The 19,306-nt window shown below is 47.3% G+C and overlaps 1 protein-coding gene across 1 annotated transcript; it reads left to right on the forward strand.

Annotated features, from left to right (window-relative positions):
• The first annotated feature begins 1,080 nt into the window (after window positions 1-1,080).
• LOC139577520 (tripartite motif-containing protein 16-like) lies at window positions 1,081-18,861 on the forward strand. Its single transcript, XM_071404564.1, has 6 exons — window positions 1,081-1,798; window positions 4,733-4,828; window positions 10,528-10,752; window positions 17,010-17,169; window positions 17,295-17,354; window positions 17,586-18,861. Exons 1-6 carry the CDS (start codon window positions 1,202-1,204, stop codon window positions 18,095-18,097), a joined length of 1,650 nt encoding a protein of 549 aa, XP_071260665.1. The 5' UTR covers window positions 1,081-1,201; the 3' UTR covers window positions 18,098-18,861.
• Window positions 18,862-19,306: the final 445 nt, after the last annotated feature.

Below are 19,306 nucleotides of genomic sequence, written 5' to 3' on the forward strand. Positions count from 1 at the left end.
GCAGATCAATAGTATAGTCATGTGACATAGGGCTCAGAGAGAGGAAGGTTCACAATCTTGATGACCTCTACCCCCTCCCTCCCTCTCTAAATCACTCTAACCTCTACCCCCTCCCTCCCTCTCTAAATCACTCTAACCTCTACCCCCTCCCTCCCTCTCTAACTAACTCTAACCTCTACCCCCTCCCTCTCTAAATCACTCTAACCTCTACCCCCTCCCTCCCTCTCTAAATCACTCTAACCTCTACCCCCTCCCTCCCTCTCTAAATCACTCTAACCTCTACCCCCTCCCTCCCTCTCTAAATCACTCTAACCTCTACCCCCTCCCTCCCTCTCTAAATCACTCTAACCTCTACCCCCTCCCTCCCTCTCTAAATCACTCTAACCTCTACCCCCTCCCTCTCTAAATCACTCTAACCTCTACCCCCTCCCTCCCTCTCTAACTAACTCTAACCTCTACCCCCTCCCTCCCTCTCTAACTCACTCTAACCTCTACCCCCTCCCTCTCTAAATCACTCTGACCTCTACCCCCTCCCTCCCTCTATATATCACTCTAACCTCTACCCCCTCCCTCTCTAAATCACTCTAACCTCTACCCCCTCCCTCCCTCTCTAAATCACTCTAACCTCTACCCCCTCCCTCCCTCTATATATCACTCTAACCTCTACCCCCTCCCTCTCTCAATCACTCTCACCTCTACCCCCTCCCTCCCTCTCTAAATCACTCTGACCTCTACCCCCTCCCTCCCTCTCTAAATCACTCTAACCTCTACCCCCTCCCTCCCTCTCTAAATCACTCTAACCTCTACCCCCTCCCTCCCTCTCTAAATCACTCTAACCTCTACCCCCTCCCTCCCTCTCTAAATCACTCTGACCTCTACCCCCTCCCTCCCTCTATATATCACTCTGACCTCTACCCCCTCCCTCCCTCTATATATCACTCTAACCTCTACCCCCTCCCTCCCTCTATAAATCACTCTAACCTCTACCCCCTCCCTCCCTCTATAAATCACTCTAACCTCTACCCCCTCCCTCCCTCTATATATCACTCTGACCTCTACCCCCTCCCTCTCTAACTCACTCTAACCCCACACCTCTGGCAGAACCAGGAAGTCCCTTCCCCTCCCACAAACTCTCTTCTGAGGAAACAAAACTGATCTGAGTCTGTCTCATCTGTCTGTGTGAGAGTGAACAACCGTCCAAATGGCTCAGCAGGGAGTTCTGCTGGACCATGGCCAGTTCTGTTGTTCTGTCTGTCTGGAGCTACTGAAGGAGCCGGTCACTATTGCCTGTGGACACAGTTACTGTAGAATCTGTATTGAGGACTGCTGGGATTACAATGTTCTGGAAGGGGTCTATAGCTGTCCTCTGTGCAGAGAGACCTTCAATCCAAGGCCTACTCTGAGGAAAAATAACATGTTGGCTGAGGTGGTGGAGGAACTGAAGAAGACAGGACTCCAGGCTGCTCCTCCTCCTGCTCTGTGCTATGCTGGACCTGGAGATGTGACGTGTGATGTCTGCACTGGGACCAGAAAGCAGAAAGCCCTCATGTCCTGTCTGGCGTGTCTGGCCTCTTACTGTGAGAGTCACCTCAAACCTCACTATGAATCTCCTGCTTTCAAGAAGCACAAGCTGGTCAAAGCCAACGCACAATTACAGGAGAAGATCTGCTCTCATCATGACAAACTGCTGGAGGTTTACTGTCGTACCGATCAGCAGTGTATCTGTTATCAGTGTGTGATGGATGAACATAAAGGCCATGATACAGTGTCAGCTGCAGCAGAGAGGGCTGAGAAACAGGTAAGACCAGAACAACTTGTTGGTGACTGTCTGATAAACAAAGAATTAAAAATACTGTAGGAACTAAGGCTGTTTGAATATGAGATCATTCAAATTAAAATGATCCTCAGCAGAACAAATATGAACACAAACCTTGATTATGTTAACCCAGATTCTCCAAATGTATCACCATTTTCTAAAGTCAAACACTATTATCATTCTGAATGCCCTTTAATGAGTCCAAAGTTCAGTCTCAACTCACTGATACATTTACACTGACTGTTAAAACTATAATCATTCACATAGCAACAAATCAATATCATATTGTAAAGGGACAATCAAGATTGTGGACCTTCCTCTCTATGGGCCCTATGTCACATGACTATAATATTGATCTGCTGGACAAATACAGCTTGATAGTGTTGTGGAAATTCAGTACTGAGAGAGACTTGGTAATTTCATCAACTACCATCTTTATTTAAAATCGATTAATTATTACAATAATGAAGCCGTCAATCCAACAGTCTTGACTGTCGGACCGAGTGCTTGAGTCATACAGAGAATAGCGGGTCTTTATATACCAAACCTAACAATGCTTCAACCATGGCTGCCCCCTATGTAGATTGGACACTATAACCCACCCTGTGTTCATCCTGATGTTTATCTGCATGGGGGGGTTATTCTACTCCTTCAGGCTACGTTTCCCAGATGAAAGGATGAGAACAAACACTGACATGTTTGCTCTATTCTTTCAGGCTATCTCTATCTCGAGTCACTCACACAATCTTATCTATAGAATGCAGGCTCAGTCAGACCGGAGACATTTGTCTCACATGCATCACTAATCATAGACTGGAATGTGGCTGTTTGGTTAATATCATCAAGACATTAATCAATTGTCAGCTTCAAGCGATCTTTATTAAAACCCATGTCCTCTACACCCAGACTATCTCTAGTAAAACCCATGTCCTCTACACCCAGACTATCTCTAGTAAAACCCATGTCCTCTACACCCAGACTATCTCTAGTAAAACCCATGTCCTCTACATCCAGACTATCTCTAGTAAAACCCATGTCCTCTACACCCAGACTATCTCTAGTAAAACCCATGTCCTCTACATCCAGACTATCTCTAGTAAAACGCATGTCCTCTACACCCAGACTATCTCTGTTAAAACCCATGTCCTCTACACCCAGACTATCTCTAGTAAAACCCATGTCCTCTACACCCAGACTATCTCTATTAAAACCCATGTCCTCTACACCCAGACTATCTCTGTTAAAACCCATGTCCTCTACACCCAGACTATCTCTAGTAAAACCCATGTCCTCTACACCCAGACTATCTCTAGTAAAACCCATGTCCTCTACACCCAGACTATCTCTAGTAAAACCCATGTCCTCTACACCCAGACTATCTCTATTAAAACCCATGTCCTCTACACCCAGACTATCTCTGTTAAAACCCATGTCCTCTACACCCAGACTATCTCTAGTAAAACCCATGTCCTCTACACCCAGACTATCTCTAGTAAAACCCATGTCCTCTACACCCAGACTATCTCTAGTAAAACCCATGTCCTCTACACCCAGACTATCTCTGTTAAAACCCATGTCCTCTACACCCAGACTATCTCTATTATAACCCATGTCCTCTACACCCAGACTATCTCTAGTATAACCCATGTCCTCTACACCCAGACTATCTCTAGTAAAACCCATGTCCTCTACACCCAGACTATCTCTGTTAAAACCCATGTCCTCTACACCCAGACTATCTCTAGTAAAACCCATGTCCTCTACACCCAGACTATCTCTATTAAAACCCATGTCCTCTACACCCAGACTATCTCTAGTAAAACCCATGTCCTCTACACCCAGACTATCTCTAGTAAAACCCATGTCCTCTACACCCAGACTATCTCTAGTAAAACCCATGTCCTCTACACCCAGACTATCTCTAGTAAAACCCATGTCCTCTACACCCAGACTATCTCTAGTAAAACCCATGTCCTCTACACCCAGACTATCTCTATTAAAACCCATGTCCTCTACACCCAGACTATCTCTGTTAAAACCCATGTCCTCTACACCCAGACTATCTCTAGTAAAACCCATGTCCTCTACACCCAGACTATCTCTAGTAAAACCCATGTCCTCTACACCCAGACTATCTCTGTTAAAACCCATGTCCTCTACACCCAGACTATCTCTAGTAAAACCCATGTCCTCTACACCCAGACTATCTCTATTAAAACCCATGTCCTCTACACCCAGACTATCTCTGTTAAAACCCATGTCCTCTACACCCAGACTATCTCTAGTAAAACCCATGTCCTCTACACCCAGACTATCTCTATTAAAACCCATGTCCTCTACACCCAGACTATCTCTGTTAAAACCCATGTCCTCTACACCCAGACTATCTCTAGTAAAACCCATGTCCTCTACACCCAGACTATCTCTATTAAAACCCATGTCCTCTACACCCAGACTATCTCTATTAAAACCCATGTCCTCTACACCCAGACTATCTCTAGTAAAACCCATGTCCTCTACACCCAGACTATCTCTAGTTAAACCCATGTCCTCTACATCCAGACTATCTCTAGTAAAACCCATGTCCTCTACACCCAGACTATCTCTAGTTAAACCCATGTCCTCTACATCCAGACTATCTCTATTATAACCCATGTCCTCTACACCCAGACTATCTCTAGTAAAACCCAGACTAGCTGCAGGAAGATAGAGTGGACACAATAAACCTCAGCCTTAGCAGGCCAGTCTTACTCTTAGATAATTATATCATTGTTTACTATTAATATCAAATAAATCAGATAAGTATGTCATTTTTCTATCACAATTCCTCTCTATGGGCCCTATGTCACATTACTATACTATTGATCTACTGGACTACTACAGCTTGATAGCTCATTGAAGAGTGATTCTCCACAGAGGCAGCTGGGGATGAGTCAGCAGAAGGTCCAGCAGAGATTACAGGAGAGAGAGAAGGAGCTGAAGGAGCTCCAACAGGCTGTGGAGTCTTTCAAGGTGAGTCTTGTTGACCAGAGGAGACACACCATTTCACTTCTCTCCTCCAGTCTGATAGAGAGAGACAGGGGCCCCTATCCAATCCCACTGACCCCACTGTTGGGAACAGGCTGTCTGGACCCCTTTCAGACAATTGACAGCTTAATGTAACCGATGGGATATGAACCTAGGTCTACTGCGGGAGAAACCAACATCTTGACAGTTACACCTAGAGGACAGTCCCCATTGGGCCGACACTGATTTTGAAGTCGCAAGCGGGCCTACCTCATCACATAACCATGACTGACTCGTGTCCCCTATACATTAACATGGAGCTCTCTCTCTCTCTGTCAAATGGGTTATATTGGCATGGGAAACAGATGTTTACATTGGTCAGGATATGTTTCTTGCTTTGGTCTTGGGAACAGGACACCATTGAAAGTAGTGTTTTCTGGGATAGTGTTAAGTGTGGAGGTGGAGCAATTGAAGTTGAAGACTCCTGGTGTTTGTGATACCCGCCGTTTGGTACGACGCAGACCCGGTGGTGAACGTGGTGAAACAGTGGTGTCACTGTCAGTCCTTTTGAGTTTTGAGTCTTTACCCGACAAAGTCATGTTAGGATATATCAGTTATCCTGTTAGAGTCTTTGTGTTGAATCCACTGAGCTGTTTCAGGTGCAACGTTTATGGTCAAGTTGCAGCAGTTTGTAGGAGGGAGATTCCAAGATGTGGGAAGTGTGCAGGATGTCATGGGATAGAGGATTGTGTCGTTTTGGTGGATAAAGTTGTGTGTCAACTGTAGGGGTGTCCATGTTGCTGGTGATCAGAAGTGTCCGGTGAGAGAGAGGCAGGTTGAGGTGGATAGAGTCAGAGTAGTGCAGAAGGTGTCGTATGCTGAGGCAGTGAAGAAAGTAGAGGAGGATGGGTCAAGGGTGATGGATCCTGAGAGGATCCCTGTGAGTAGTAGATCTGTGCAGCACAGCGGGATAGGCCAACGAGTGATATATGCTTCAGTAAGGTTAGCTTCTTAGCGTTCATAGCAATGGTTATCAACTGTACCACAGAAATGGAACGTAAATCACAGAAAATAGATGTTGTGGTGGCAGCTGCAGAGAAGTATTTGGTCATACGAGATTTGACTTCAGAAGAGTTCCAGGGTGGGTTGAGTGGTGGTGTCCCGTCCTCCCAGGTCGTTGGCATGGTGCAGGAGCAGATAGGGTCAAAGTAGTGGAATGGGGTAGTGGGTTTTTAGTGACTGTAGGGTTTGTTGGAAGAGTGTTTTTTAGTATTGTTATTTTTATTCAATAAAATGTTCATTTTCCCATTTTGTATCACGAAGTAAAGTAGATTGCTATTATAGTTCAGTTTTGGGAGGTAATGCAACATATTGGATTCCAATCGCCGTTAAACTCCAAAGAAGAAGAAACGTTATATTATGTCTATGTACAGTGTTGTAACGATGTCTCTCTCTCTCATTCCATCACTTTCGTGGTAGTTGGTTGTGTGGGTCTCTGATTATGAATGGGGTGCTGACAGGCAATTGTTGATCTCCAAACAGTACCTGACAATAAACACACACAAAGGTTTAGACAGGTATAACCGCCTGCTTTTTGGCATTGCATCATCCCCAGCCATTTGGCAACGAACTATTGACCAGATTTGTAAGGAATCCCAGGAACCCAGTGCATCTTTATGACAAAGACCATAACATGGCACACAGACAAATAGCACCTGGCTAACCTGGAAGAGGTCAAAAATATATATATTATTTCACCTTTATTTAACAAGGTAGGCCAGTTGAGAACACGTTCTCATTTACAACTGCGACCTGGCCAAGATAAAGCAAAGCAGATTGAGATAAAACTGTTCAGTTTGAGTGTTTCTTCCAGCTCATTCCAGTCTCTAGCTGCAGCGAACTGAAAAGAGGAGCGACCCAGGGATGTGTGTACTTTGGGGACCTTTAACAGAATGTGACTTGCAGAACGGGTGTTGTATGTGGAGGATGAGGGCTGCAGTAGATATCTCAGATAGGTGGGAGTGAAGCCTAAGAGGGTTTTATAAATAAGCATCAACCAGTGGATCTTGCGATGGGCAAACAGAGATGACCAGTTTACAGAGGAGTATAGAGTGCAGTGATGTGTCCTATAAGGAGCATTGGTGGCAAATCTGATGGCCGACTGGTAAAGAACATCTAGCCACTCGAGAGCACCCTTATCTGTCGATCTCTAAATGGCATCTCTGTAATCTAGCATGGGTAGGATGGTCATCTGAATCAGGGTTAGTTTGGCAGCTGGGGTGAAAGAGGAGTGATTACGATAGAGGAAACCAAGTCTAGATTTAACTTTAGCCTGCAGCTTTGATATGTGCTGAGAGAAGGACAGTGTACCGTCTAGCCATACTCCCAAGTACTTGTATGAGGTGACTACCTCAAGCTCTAAACCCCCAGAGGTAGTAATCACACCTGTGGGGGGAGGGGCATTCTTCTTACCAAATCACATAACCTTTGTTTTGAAGGTGTTCCAAACAAGGTTAAGAGAAAGCTTGTTGGACAATAAGAAAGCTTTGTTGTAGAGCGTTGAACACAGAATCCGGGGAGGGACCAGCTGAGTATAAGACTGTCATCTGCATATAAATGGATGAAAGAGCTTCCTACTGCATGAGATATGTTGTTGATGTAAATTGAGAAGAGCGTGTGGCCTACGACTCAGGGGGCCACTGGAGGGAGTACCAGGAGGGAAGAGAGTAGGGCAGGGCAAAGTGGTGGTGCGCAGGCTGTGGTGAAAGACTGGGGGAGGGGTCGGGGCTGGTGGAAGTGAGGCAGGTTGCAGCTGGGCAACATGAGCAGAGGCAGGTTGCTGTAGTAACGAAGACTCCAGTGGGTAATTGCTTGGTGGGCTCATCCCATGAAATATTGACTGTCATTGGGGAAGAGGCACTGATCAGGGAGGAAGTCCAGGGGGGCAGATGGAGGAGGAAGGTGCTTTGCTCATGGAAGAGGAAGGGGGGGGCACGAGGGGACCCTGATGGGTGGGTAACTTCTGTTGTGGGGAGATGAGGGAGTCTGATGGGTGGGTAACTTCTGTTGTGGGGAGATGAGGGAGTCTGATGGGTGGGTAACTTCTGTTGTGGGGAGATGAGGGAGTCTGATTGGTGGGTAACTTCTGTTGTGGGGAGATGAGGGAGTCTGATGGGTGGGTAACTTCTGTTGTGGGGAGATGAGGGAGTCTGTTGGGTGGGTAACTTCTGTTGTGGGGAGATGAGGGAGTCTGATGGGTGGGTAACTTCCACTGGCTTCCAGTTGAAGCTCGCATCCGCTACAAGACCATGGTGCTTGCCTACGGAGCTGTGAGGGGAACGGCACCTCCGTACCTTCAGGCTCTGATCAGGCCCTACACCCAAACAAGGGCACTGCGTTCATCCACCTCTGGCCTGCTCGCCTCCCTACCTCTGAGGAAGTACAGCTCCCGCTCAGCCCAGTCAAAACTGTTCGCTGCTCTGGCACCCCAATGGTGGAACAAACTCCCCCACGACGCCAGGTCAGCGGAATCAATCACCACCTTCCGGAGACACCTGAAACCCCACCTCTTTAAGGAATACCTAGGATAGGATAAAGTAATCATTCTAACCCCCCCCCCCCTTAGAGTTAGATGCACTATTGTAAAGTGGTTGTTCCACTGGACATCATAAGGTGAATGCACCAACTTGTAAGTCGCTCTGGATAAGAGCGTCTGCTAAATGACTTAAATGTAAATGTAAATGTGGGAGATGAGGGAGTCTGATGGGTGGGTAACTTCTGTTGTGGGGGAGATGAGGGAGTCTGATGGGTGGGTAACTTCTGTTGTGGGGAGATGAGGGAGTCTGATGGGTGGGTAACTTCTGTTGTGGAGAGATGAGGCAGCGGGCTGTGGAGTTGTACTCTGATTTATAGAGGGCAGAACTCTGTGATCCTGGGTGTTTTCAGGTTCTGCTCACAGACCTTTCCAAACTCTCTCAGTCGCAGAGAAATCAAATGGACATTTCCCTGGCCTTTCACAAACTCTCAGCTGCCGTCTCTGACGGTCTGCCTGTGGATTTTTATGAAAAGTTCAGGGAATTATTGGACAGGACTTGTTTTGCGTGTTGCGTGAGTGCGTCGGGGTGGAAGAGCTGCTGCTAAGCTGTAGACGGGCGGCTTTGACTCTCCTGCCCAAAAAAGGGGACCAACTGTACTGTGTACCAGGACGCTCAATCATAATCAGGAGAAAGTCTTTGATAGGGTGGACCATGAATATCTGTTCAATGTGTTGTTTTGGTTGTGGAGAGAATTTTGTGGCTGTGTTCAAATGTTATATGCTGGGGCTTCATGTATGGTCAAGGTGGGGGGAGGGCTCAATAGGACAGTCTGGGTAGGGCGGGGCATTCACCAGGGATGCCCTCTGTTGGGGCAGCTATACACTCTTGTTATTGAGCCATTTCTGAGCCTGCTACACAGGAGTCTACAGGGAGTGTGGGAGCCAGGCACAGGGTTGGGGACAGGCATAGCAGTGTCAGCATACGCTGATGACGTCTGTGTTGGTTAGGGATGAGCAGGACCGACGGGCCCTGGAGAATAGTTTGAGGGTGTTGAGGGGGCGTCTTCTGCTTAGGTAAACTGGGGCAAGAGTGATGCTCTGTTATGTGGGGCATGGAGGGACAGGGCACCTCCACAGCTCAAGATCATTGGTGTGTCTCTGGGCTCGGAGGGGTGGCTAGGAAGAACTGGGAAGGAGTGTCACAAGTGGTTGTGTCGAGGCTGACAAAGTGGAAGTGGCTCCTCTCCCAAGTGTCACACAGAGGGAGGGTGCTGATCATCAACAACTTGGCAGAATCCTCCCTATGGCAGAAACTGGCCATTCTCAAACCCCCCGGTGGTCTGCTTGTGGACCTGAAGAGCAAGTTAGTGATTTATTTTCTGGTCGGGGCGTCACCGGCTGAGGGCGTGACCCAGTGAGGAGGGGGCTGGAGCAGCCTGAGGAGGGGCCACCACCATTTCCACCACTGCAAGTGACAGCAGAGACTGGGGACTGGCAGGAGAGTCCAGAGAACTTACTGACTTTTAACACTCTGAGCCTGGGGGAGTTTTCAGAGGTGGGGGGTAAGGTGCTGTACACCCTCAGTGTCAAGGTTAAACACATCAGGAGCTTAGCGGGAGTGAAGGGGCATCAGTGGCAGGGGGTTGTGGGGGCTGAGAGCATGGCAGGGTATAGGTGGAGGGTGCGCCATAAGCTCCCATTGCTGTAAAGGTCAGGGGTCATCCAGTGGATGGTAATACATGGAGCCTTGGACACCAATAGCTGGTTGGCTCGGGTTGACCTGGGAGTTGGGGAGGGGTGTCCGTTTTCTGAAATGACAGACTGTTCATCATGTTTTTTCTGTGATACCAGGGTAATGCCGTTACTGTTGACGCCTTAGGGTTGAGTTTTACAAAATGATCAACAGTGTGGAGATGTTTCAGGAGGTTCAGGGGGGCTGTCTGTATGGCTGGAGAGGAGGTTGGAATGTGGTGCTGGATGGTGTATTGTACTGTGGTGTTGGGTGCTGTATAATGTGGTGCTGGATGGTGTATTGTACTGTGGTGTTGGGTACTGTATAATGTGATTGTGTGGAGGTTGTGGTGGCACACAATGTGTTTTTAGGAGGGGGGATGTTAGTGTAATGAGGATGGCTCATTAAATTAAGACAAGTCAGTCTCTCTCTCAACAGCGCTCTGCAGTGAAGGACAGTGATACGATATTTGCTGAGATGAGCCGCTCCATTGAGAGAAGGAGCTCTGAGGCGAAGGAGCTGATCAGAGCCCAAGTGAAGTCTCAAGTTGGTCAAGCTGAAGGACTCCTGGAGCAACTGAAGCAGGAGATAGCTGAGCTGAGGAAGAGAAGCACTGAGCTGGAGCAGCTCTCACACACAGAGGATCACATCACTTTCCTCCAGGTAACTAAACTGCCTTGTTACATGTGATATGAAATTATCTTAATGTGAAACTATTCATCTCAATCATTTGGTTCTGTTCTCTCTTTGTCTCTGTCTCTGTCTCTCTCTCTCTCTCTCTCTCTCTCTCTCTCTCTCTCTCTCTCTCTCTCTCTCTCTCTCTCTCTCTCTCTCGGTGCATGCTGGGTGTTTTTGGAGTCTGAGTGTTTGGTGTGGAAAGCTCTATCCTAACTAACTTTCTTGATTCCTTTCTTTACATGTTATTTTCTATGGTGGAGGGTTAATGCAATATTTGTTTTTGGCGGTATCCAAAGTTTTTTTTTCAAAGTTAGGGTGGAAGAGGACAGAGTAACTTTCCTGGGGGTTGGAAGGTGTAGTGTGCGCAATGGCTTCTCAGCCTAGCGCGGAGGAGACGCTGTCTATACAGCATGGATTCAGGTGTGTTCCTGAGAACGGAGTTAAGGTGGAGGAGGTTCTGCTCGCGGTCGGTGAACAGGTAGGAGCTGAGTTTATACATTCTGCTTCTAGAATGAACAAAGCTGTGGTTGTGTTCATGAAAAGGGCTAATTTGGTCGGTAGGCTAATTGCTAGCGGAATATTTGTAAGGGATGTGTTGGTGTCAATTTCACCTCTCTCTACCCCTTCAACAAGAGTTGTAGTGGCAAATTTGCCTCCGTTTATCACGGATGATCAAATTAGGAAAGAGCTGAGTCGTTTTGGTAAGTTTGCTAGCGGTTTCCGTGTACTGTCAGCAGGGTTTCAGGCAGATGCCGTTAAACACGTTGTTTCGTTCCGGAGGCAAGTGTTTATGTTTCTGAACAACAACGAGCAACAGCTAAATGTGCATTTTAAAGTGAGGCATGGGGAGGGGCTCTATGCAGGTTTTGCCAGCACAGATAGTCTACGGTGTTTTGAATGTGGGGATTTGGGGCACAAGAGCTTTGCGTGCCCACATAAAGGCCGTAGACAAGGTGAGGATACAAGCGCAAATGGGGGAAATCGAGGTCAAAATGCAGGGGGTAAGGAGATGCAGACAGCAGAGGCTGGGCCTAGTCAGTCTAGAGATGGTGGTGTAGATGAGGCTGGGCCTAGTCAGGCTAGAGATGGTAGGGTAGTGGAGGCTGGGTCTAGTCAGGCTAGAGATGGTGGAGAAGCAGAGGCTGGGTCTAGTCAGGCTAGAGATGGTGGGGTAGCTGAGGCTGGGCCTAGTTATGCTATGGAGGGTGGTGTAGAGGGTGCTGGGTCTAGGCAGGCTATGGATGGTGGTATAGCAGAGGCTGAGTCTAGTCATGCTATGGATGGTGGGGTAGCTGAGGCTGGCCCAAGTCATGCTATGGAGGGTGGTGTAGATGATGCTGGGCCGAGTCATGCTATGGAGGGTGGTGCAGATGATGCTGGGCCGAGTCATGCTATGGAGGGTGGTGTAGATGATACTGGGTCTAGTCAGGTTATTCTAGTGGATGAGGAGAGTATAGTGGGGAAGTGTAAGAGATTAGGGGGGGAGGAGGAGGGTGTCAAGAGGAAAAGGAAAAAGGGTGTGGACAAAGGCACCATGGAAATGTTGCCTGTTGCTGTGGGTGAGGCCCTAACCAGAGAGAAAGGGCAGGTGGTCAGGGTGGGAGATAGAGAAGAGGAGGAAAGTGAGTCTGAGGAAGAGGATGAGGAGTTATTTTTTTCAGACTCCTCTTCAATTGGCCCGGAGCTGACAGCCAGTCAACCAGAGGGGTCTAAGTACACGTTGAGAGAACTGACAAGGTTCCTGAATGAGACTAAGGGGAAAAAAGTTAATCTTGAGGCTTTTTTTCCTGATTCTAGAAAGTTTGTAAGATCAGTACAACATGCTATGAGAAATGAGGGGCATGGTGTCCTCTCACCCAAGAAACGGTTTAGGTTGAGGAAGTGGGTCACAACAGTGCGTAAAGGTTTACCTTCAGACACTGTTTAAATGTTTAATTTCTTACTGACACTGGGGCTTTTTGAGCTTTCCTATTGGTCTATTTCTCTGCTGGCTTTTCTCCCACTTCTTATGGAGACTCTTCGGGTAGGCTCGCTTAATATAAATGGTGCCAGAGATGCGGGAAAGAGGAGTGTGTTGGGTGAATATGTAAAACAAAAGAAAGTACAGGTGTTGTTTCTGCAGGAGACGCATAGTGATGTGGTGAATGAAGTTGATTGGGGGCTCTGGTGGAAAGGGGCAAGTGTGTTGAGCCATGGGACAAATCTTAGTGCAGGGGTGGCAGTCCTTTTTGCACCGGGTCTGGCTGTAAAAATTTGCTCCTCAAAGGAGGTGTGTAGGGGCAGGTTGCTTGTTGTTAAAGCAGAGATTAACAACATGGGTTTTGTCTTTATAAATGTGTATGCGCCTAACACAGGGAGAGAAAGAGGGGTTCTATTTGGGAGTCTTAGACAGGAACTCTCACAAGTAGCGCCTGAGGAGACGCTGGTGATCGGAGGTGACTGGAACTGTACAATGGATTTTACAAAAGACAGAAATGGGGAAGAGCCTCATTCAGTGTCAGTGGGAGTGTTAAGGGACATCTTTAATCAGTTTGACCTAGTGGATGTTTGGAGAACTAAACATCCAAACACAAGACAGTATACGTGGGTGAAGGTTTTTGGGGCTAGGGTGAGTGCAGCCCGACTTGATCGTTTTTACATGTCCAGGAATCAGAGCAATAGGCTGCTGGGTGCTACCATTCTCCCAGTGGGGTTTTCGGATCACCACATAACCATGGCTCGGCTGTCTATTTCACCAGGGCCCCGGCAGGCATCTTATTGGAAGTTCAATGTAAAGCTCTTACAAGATGCCACTTTTTGCTCAGGTTTCCAGACTTTTTGGGAAAGATGGGGGCAGCGAAGAGAGGAGTATGAGTCTCTGAGTCAATGGTGGGATGTGGGGAAAGTGCAAATTCGGCTTTTCTGTCAACAGTACACAGCTCTCTCATCCTCAGAGGCTAGGAGAGTATTGGGGGAACTAGAGCGGTGTATTAGTGAGATGGAGGTAGAGATGGTGGGGCAAGGCAATGTAGGCCTCCAGGCTAACTTAGCCGAATTACGTAGGGACCTGGGTAGTTTTTTCCAGGTTAAAGCAAAGGGAGCACTTGTAAGAGCTAGGTTCTCCATGCTCAAGGAGATGGATGCTCCCAGCTCCTTCTTCTTTGGTTTGGAAAGACAGAGCAGTGAAGCCAAGGGTATGCATTGTCTACGGCTGTCTGATGGGCGGGTGACCTCTGTGGTGGGGGAGATGCGGGAGCGGACTGTGGAGTTTTATACTGAATTGTATAGGGCAGAAATGTGTGATCCTATGTGTGCTCAGGTCTTGTTCGCAGGACTCCCTAAGCTCTCTCGGGCACAGAGGGATGAAATGGACATTCCTCTGTTGTCACATGAACTGGCAGAGGCCGTAACCCAGATGTCCCCCGGTCGTGCACCCGGGGTCGATGGACTTCCAGTGGAGTTTTACAAAAAATTCTGGGGAACTATTGGACAGGATTTCTTTTGCGTGTTGCGTGAATGCGTCGAGGTAGGAGAGTTGCCGATGAGCTGCCGTCGGGCGGCACTGACTCTCCTGCCCAAAAAAGGGGACTTGTGTGAACTTAAGAACTGGAGGCCTGTGGCATTACTCTGTGCGGACTATAAGATATTTGCCAAGGTCCTCTCTAACAGACTGAAGTCCCATCTGGACTCTATAATACACAAGGACCAGACATATTGTGTACCGGGACGCTCAATCACGGACAACTTGTTCTTGATTAGGGACATGTTGGACTTGTCGAGAGGTTCTAATGTGAACTTTGGACTGGTCTCTTTAGATCAAGAGAAGGCTTTTGATAGAGTGGATCATGAGTATCTGTTTAATGTGATGTCTGTGTTTGGGTTTGGGAAGAGCTTTGTGAACTGTGTGAAGCTGTTGTATGCTGGGGCGTCATGTATGGTTAAGGTGGGAGGGGCGCTCAGTAGGCCTGTCTGGGTGAGACGGGGCATTAGACAAGGATGCCCTCTATCTGGGCAGCTGTACACACTAGCCATTGAGCCTTTTTTAGGACTGCTACGCAGGAGACTGCGGGGAGTGTGCTGGACAGGCATGGAGGTGGTGACAGGAATAGCAGTCTCAGCATATGCAGATGATGTTTCTGTGATGGTCAGGGATGGGCAAGATATGCAGGAGCTAGAGACCAGTCTGAAGGTGTACGAGGGAGCTTCATCAGCTAAGGTAAACTGGGGAAAGAGCAAAGCTCTGTTATGTGGGGCATGGGGGGATAGGGCTCCTCCTCTGCTTCCAGGGGGTTTGCAGTGGGGTTGTGAAGGGCTTAAAGTGTTGGGGGTGTACCTGGGCTCGGAGAGGTGGGTCAGCAAGAACTGGGAGGGGCTGTCACAGGCAGTGGTGTCAAGACTGGCCAGGTGGAGGTGGCTCCTGTCCCAAGTGTCATATAGAGGGAGGGTGCTGATAATCAACAACCTGGTGGCATCTTCCTTGTGGCATAAACTGGCTGTCCTCAACCCCCCCGCCGGTCTGCTTGCAGACCTGCAACGCAAGCTGGTGGACTTCTTTTGGTCGGGCCATCACTGGCTGAAGGCAGCAGTGTTGTACATGACCGTCCACGAAGGAGGACAGGGCCTGGTGGAACTGGAGAGCAGGATGGCTGCTTTCCGGCTAAAGGCGGTGCAGAGACTGCTGTACCATACTGATGTTGGCTGGAGGGAACCAGCATGCGCGCTGCTGAGGAGAGCTGGCGGATTAGGGTTGGACCGGCAGCTGTTCCTCATGAAGCTGGAGAGGCTGAGTACAGCAGGTCTCTCAGAGTTTTACTCTGCGGTGCTGAGGGCCTGGCAGCTGCTAAGGCCCACACGAGAAGGGGGTGTGGAGCCTGGGCAGTGGGTGTGGGAGGAGCCTATTTTCCACAACCCAGCCATCCCTTTGAGATCGGTTCAGTCGGCCACCCTGCAGAGGCAACTGATGGCAGGGGGTTTACAAAGGCTAGGTGACCTGAGACTGCTGGGAGAGGAGGGGTGGAAAACCCCGGAGGTCTTGGCGCAACAAACAGGAATAACGTCTCTTAGGCTGCTGGAGAGATTCCTGGAGGAGGTCCAGGAGGCACTGTCTGAGCCGGTAAGGGGGGTGTTTGAGAGGCCAAAGAGAGAGGGGCCACCAATGTTTCCGCCACTGCAGGTGACGGCAGAGACTGGAGACTGGCAAGGGGGTCTGGAGGACTTGTTAGATTTTAACACTCCGAGCCTGGGGGAGTTTGAGGGGGTGGGAGGTAAAGCCCTCTACAACCTCTGCGTTAAGGTTAGGAACATTAGAAGCCTAACAGGAGTGAAGGCACATCAGTGGCAGGGGGTATGTGGGGCGGAGAGTATGGTGGGTTTTAGATGGAGGGCGCTCTACAAACCCCCAGTACCAAAGAGGTCAGGGGACCTCCAGTGGAGGGTTCTTCATGGAGCCCTGGCCACTAACAGCTGGTTGGCACGGGTTGATCCGGGAATTGGGCAGGGGTGTCCTTTCTGTCAAATGAGAGAAACTGTGATTCATGTGTTTTCTGTGTGCACCAGGTTAATGCCATTAATGTCTCTGTTGGAATGTCTGTGTGACAGGTTGGGGGTGGTTTTTGCTGTTGGGATGTTTATAATGGGATACAGGTATTCGAGTAAGGAGAAAGAAAAATGTGTTTTGTTGAATTTTCTGTTTGCTCAGGCAAAATTAGCTATTTGGCTAACAAGGAGAAACAGGGTCAAAGGTGGGGGGATAACAGACCCTTTACTACTGTTTAATGGGATGGTCTCTGCGCGCCTTAGGGTTGAGTTTGAGTTCTATAAACTGATCAAATGTGTGGAGATGTTTGAGGAGATATGGTGTGTTGGGGGGGCTGTCTGTATTGCTGGGGAAGATGTTTTGGATATACGGTTGTAGGAGAGGGTATTGTTTTTGTGTATGGTGATGGTGGTTTGTATCATGTGGTAGATGGAAAGGTGAGTATGGTACATGTATGCAGTACAGGATATATTTTTGTTTTTTTATTTTAGGGGGGGGTGAGTTTTAAATGAAATGAGAATGTTTCAATAAAGAAAGACAAAAAGTCAAAAGTCTCTCTCTCTCTCTCTCTCTCTCTCTCTCTCTCTCTCTCTCTCTCTCTCTCTCTCTCTCTCTCTCTCTCTCTCTCTCTCTCTGTCTCTCTCTCTCTCTGTCTCTGTCTGTCTCTGTCTGTCTCTGTCTCTCTCTGTCTCTCTCTGTCTCTGTCTCTCTCTGTCTCTGTCTCCAGAGTTATCAGTCTCTCTCCAGTATCAGTGTATCTTCAGACTTACCCAGCATCGTTGTCCGTCCTCTTCAGTATTTTGGAGATATGAGTAAGACTGTGTCTGAACTGAGAGAGAAACTAGAAGACTTCCTTAAAGGAGAATGGACCAAGATCTCCACTACAGGTGTGTTGAAAATAATAACAACATCAACTTTAGACCATTGAAAGTTCCCTACTAGTCACATACATGTGGAATATGGTATGATGATAACATTCCCTCTCTCTGTCAATGTGTTTGTGTGTCTGTAGTGAATATAGTGGATGTTGTACTGCCTCCAGAGCCCAAGACCAGAGAAGAGTTTTTACAATGTGAGTCTCTTTATCGTGAAGTAACTAACAGTCTCTTTTTACTGACACTCCTAACAATCTCTCTAGAAATATATAGCAATAGTAGATCTAATCAAAGACTGGGTATCTATTTGACTCCTCATATTTCTCTGATTTGATCTCTGCTGTGCTCTAATCAAAGACAGGGTAGATACAGTATCTGACTTAACTTATTGTTCTAACTCCCCTCATTGGTCTCTGCTCTTCTCCCAGATTCCTGTCAGCTCACACTGGACCCAAACGCAGCAGGCACACGCCTCTCTCTGTCTGAAGGGAACAGAAAGGTGTCCCAAACATGCCAAGTCCAACCATATCCTGGTCATCCAGACAGATTCACAAACTACTACCAGGTTCTGTGTAGAGAGGGTCTGTCTGGACGCTGTTACTGGGAGGTGGAGTGGAGTGGGGTGTATGTTATTACATCGGTCTCATATAAAGACATCAGTAGAACAGAGAGAGGTAATGCATTTGGATGCAATGACAAGTCCTGGAGTTTGCAGTGCTCCAGTGATCGTTATTATTTCAGACACAATGATGTTGAGACTAAAGTATCAGGCCCTCAGTCCTCCAGAGTAGGAGTGTACCTGGATCACAAGGCAGGTACTCTGTCCTTCTACAGTGTCTGTGACACAATGACCCTCCTCCACAGAGTCCAGACCACATTCACTCAGCCCCTCTATCCTGGGTTTTGGCTCTCTGGTACTGCTGAGCTGGTTAAACTGTAGTAGGGCCCATATAGATACTAGTCATGCTGGTGGTGATGGTCCCCAGATGTGATGATTCATTCTGCTCTGTTTTATGTACAATGATTTGACTGATTTGATCTTCAATACTTTCACTTTGATTTTTCTGACTGATTTGAATTTTAATAGATTTAAGGTGCTCATATATAATTTAATAAAAAATTAATCTTGTATATTTCCATGAATCATGATGTATGGTGTTGATGTATATTGGTTCTCATTCAGAACCATTGATATGTTTTCTCAGTTGGTTCTCTGTCTCTATGTAATTCACTTCAGTGTCATTGAACAGCTTAGAGGCTCGGCCCTACTTGATGTGTTTTCTGTCAGCTGGAGCTGCATGGAAAATGGTCCAGGAACAAAAGGACAATTCAGGACTAGTCAGCCCACTACAAGCTGGTATCACTTACTTTCTACTAAACTATATGGTCTGGTTTCCCAGACACAGATTAATCCTAGTCCTAGACTAAAAAGTATGTTCAATGTAGATGTCCGGGAAACCGGCCCGAAATGAGGCAACTTGCATACTCCCATACTGCTCAGTCAAGCAACATTAAACCTGTCCACCAGGTGGTGCTATTAACCAAACAATAAAACCAGCAGATATCTTGACTTGCCTTCAGTATATCAGTATTGTTCAGAATAGTACTTTAATATCATTGGAGATTGATGGTCTTTTTAATCCACTATCCAGAGTCAGGAACAGGTGAAGTTAGGTCTGCTACTGTTCAGTGATTAAATATGACTTATGGTGATGGGAAATAAAAAATACAACACTCAACTTCATCTAGTAATAGTTTTCCTTTGTTATTTATTCCAAGGTGTCTTTAACTTATAAATGGATTGTGTGGAGGTGAGCTAGTGGTGTGGCTGATAGAATAGAATGAAAAGGGAGGATGGGAGGGGAAATGGGCAGATATATCAGACAGATGAGGAAGAGAAAGATGTTCATACAGGAGTTCGTGGCTCTGTTCCAAATAGCTCCCTATTCCCTGCGTAGTGCACTAGGCTTCTTTAGACCAGATCTACAGTAGTGTTCTAGATGTTAGATTGTTTCTCCCTGTCATTACAACATGACAATATGGTAATGACTTTAGTGGTGTCCTCCTCTTCTGTTGTTATTGTTATTTTGTTATGTGTGTTGTCAGGTTGTTCTTCTGTGTTCCTAATTGAAAATCCATTAACAATGAA

The sequence above is a fragment of the Salvelinus alpinus genome, chromosome 6 (genome assembly GCF_045679555.1).
Source record: "Salvelinus alpinus chromosome 6, SLU_Salpinus.1, whole genome shotgun sequence".
NCBI lineage: Eukaryota > Metazoa > Chordata > Actinopteri > Salmoniformes > Salmonidae > Salvelinus > Salvelinus alpinus.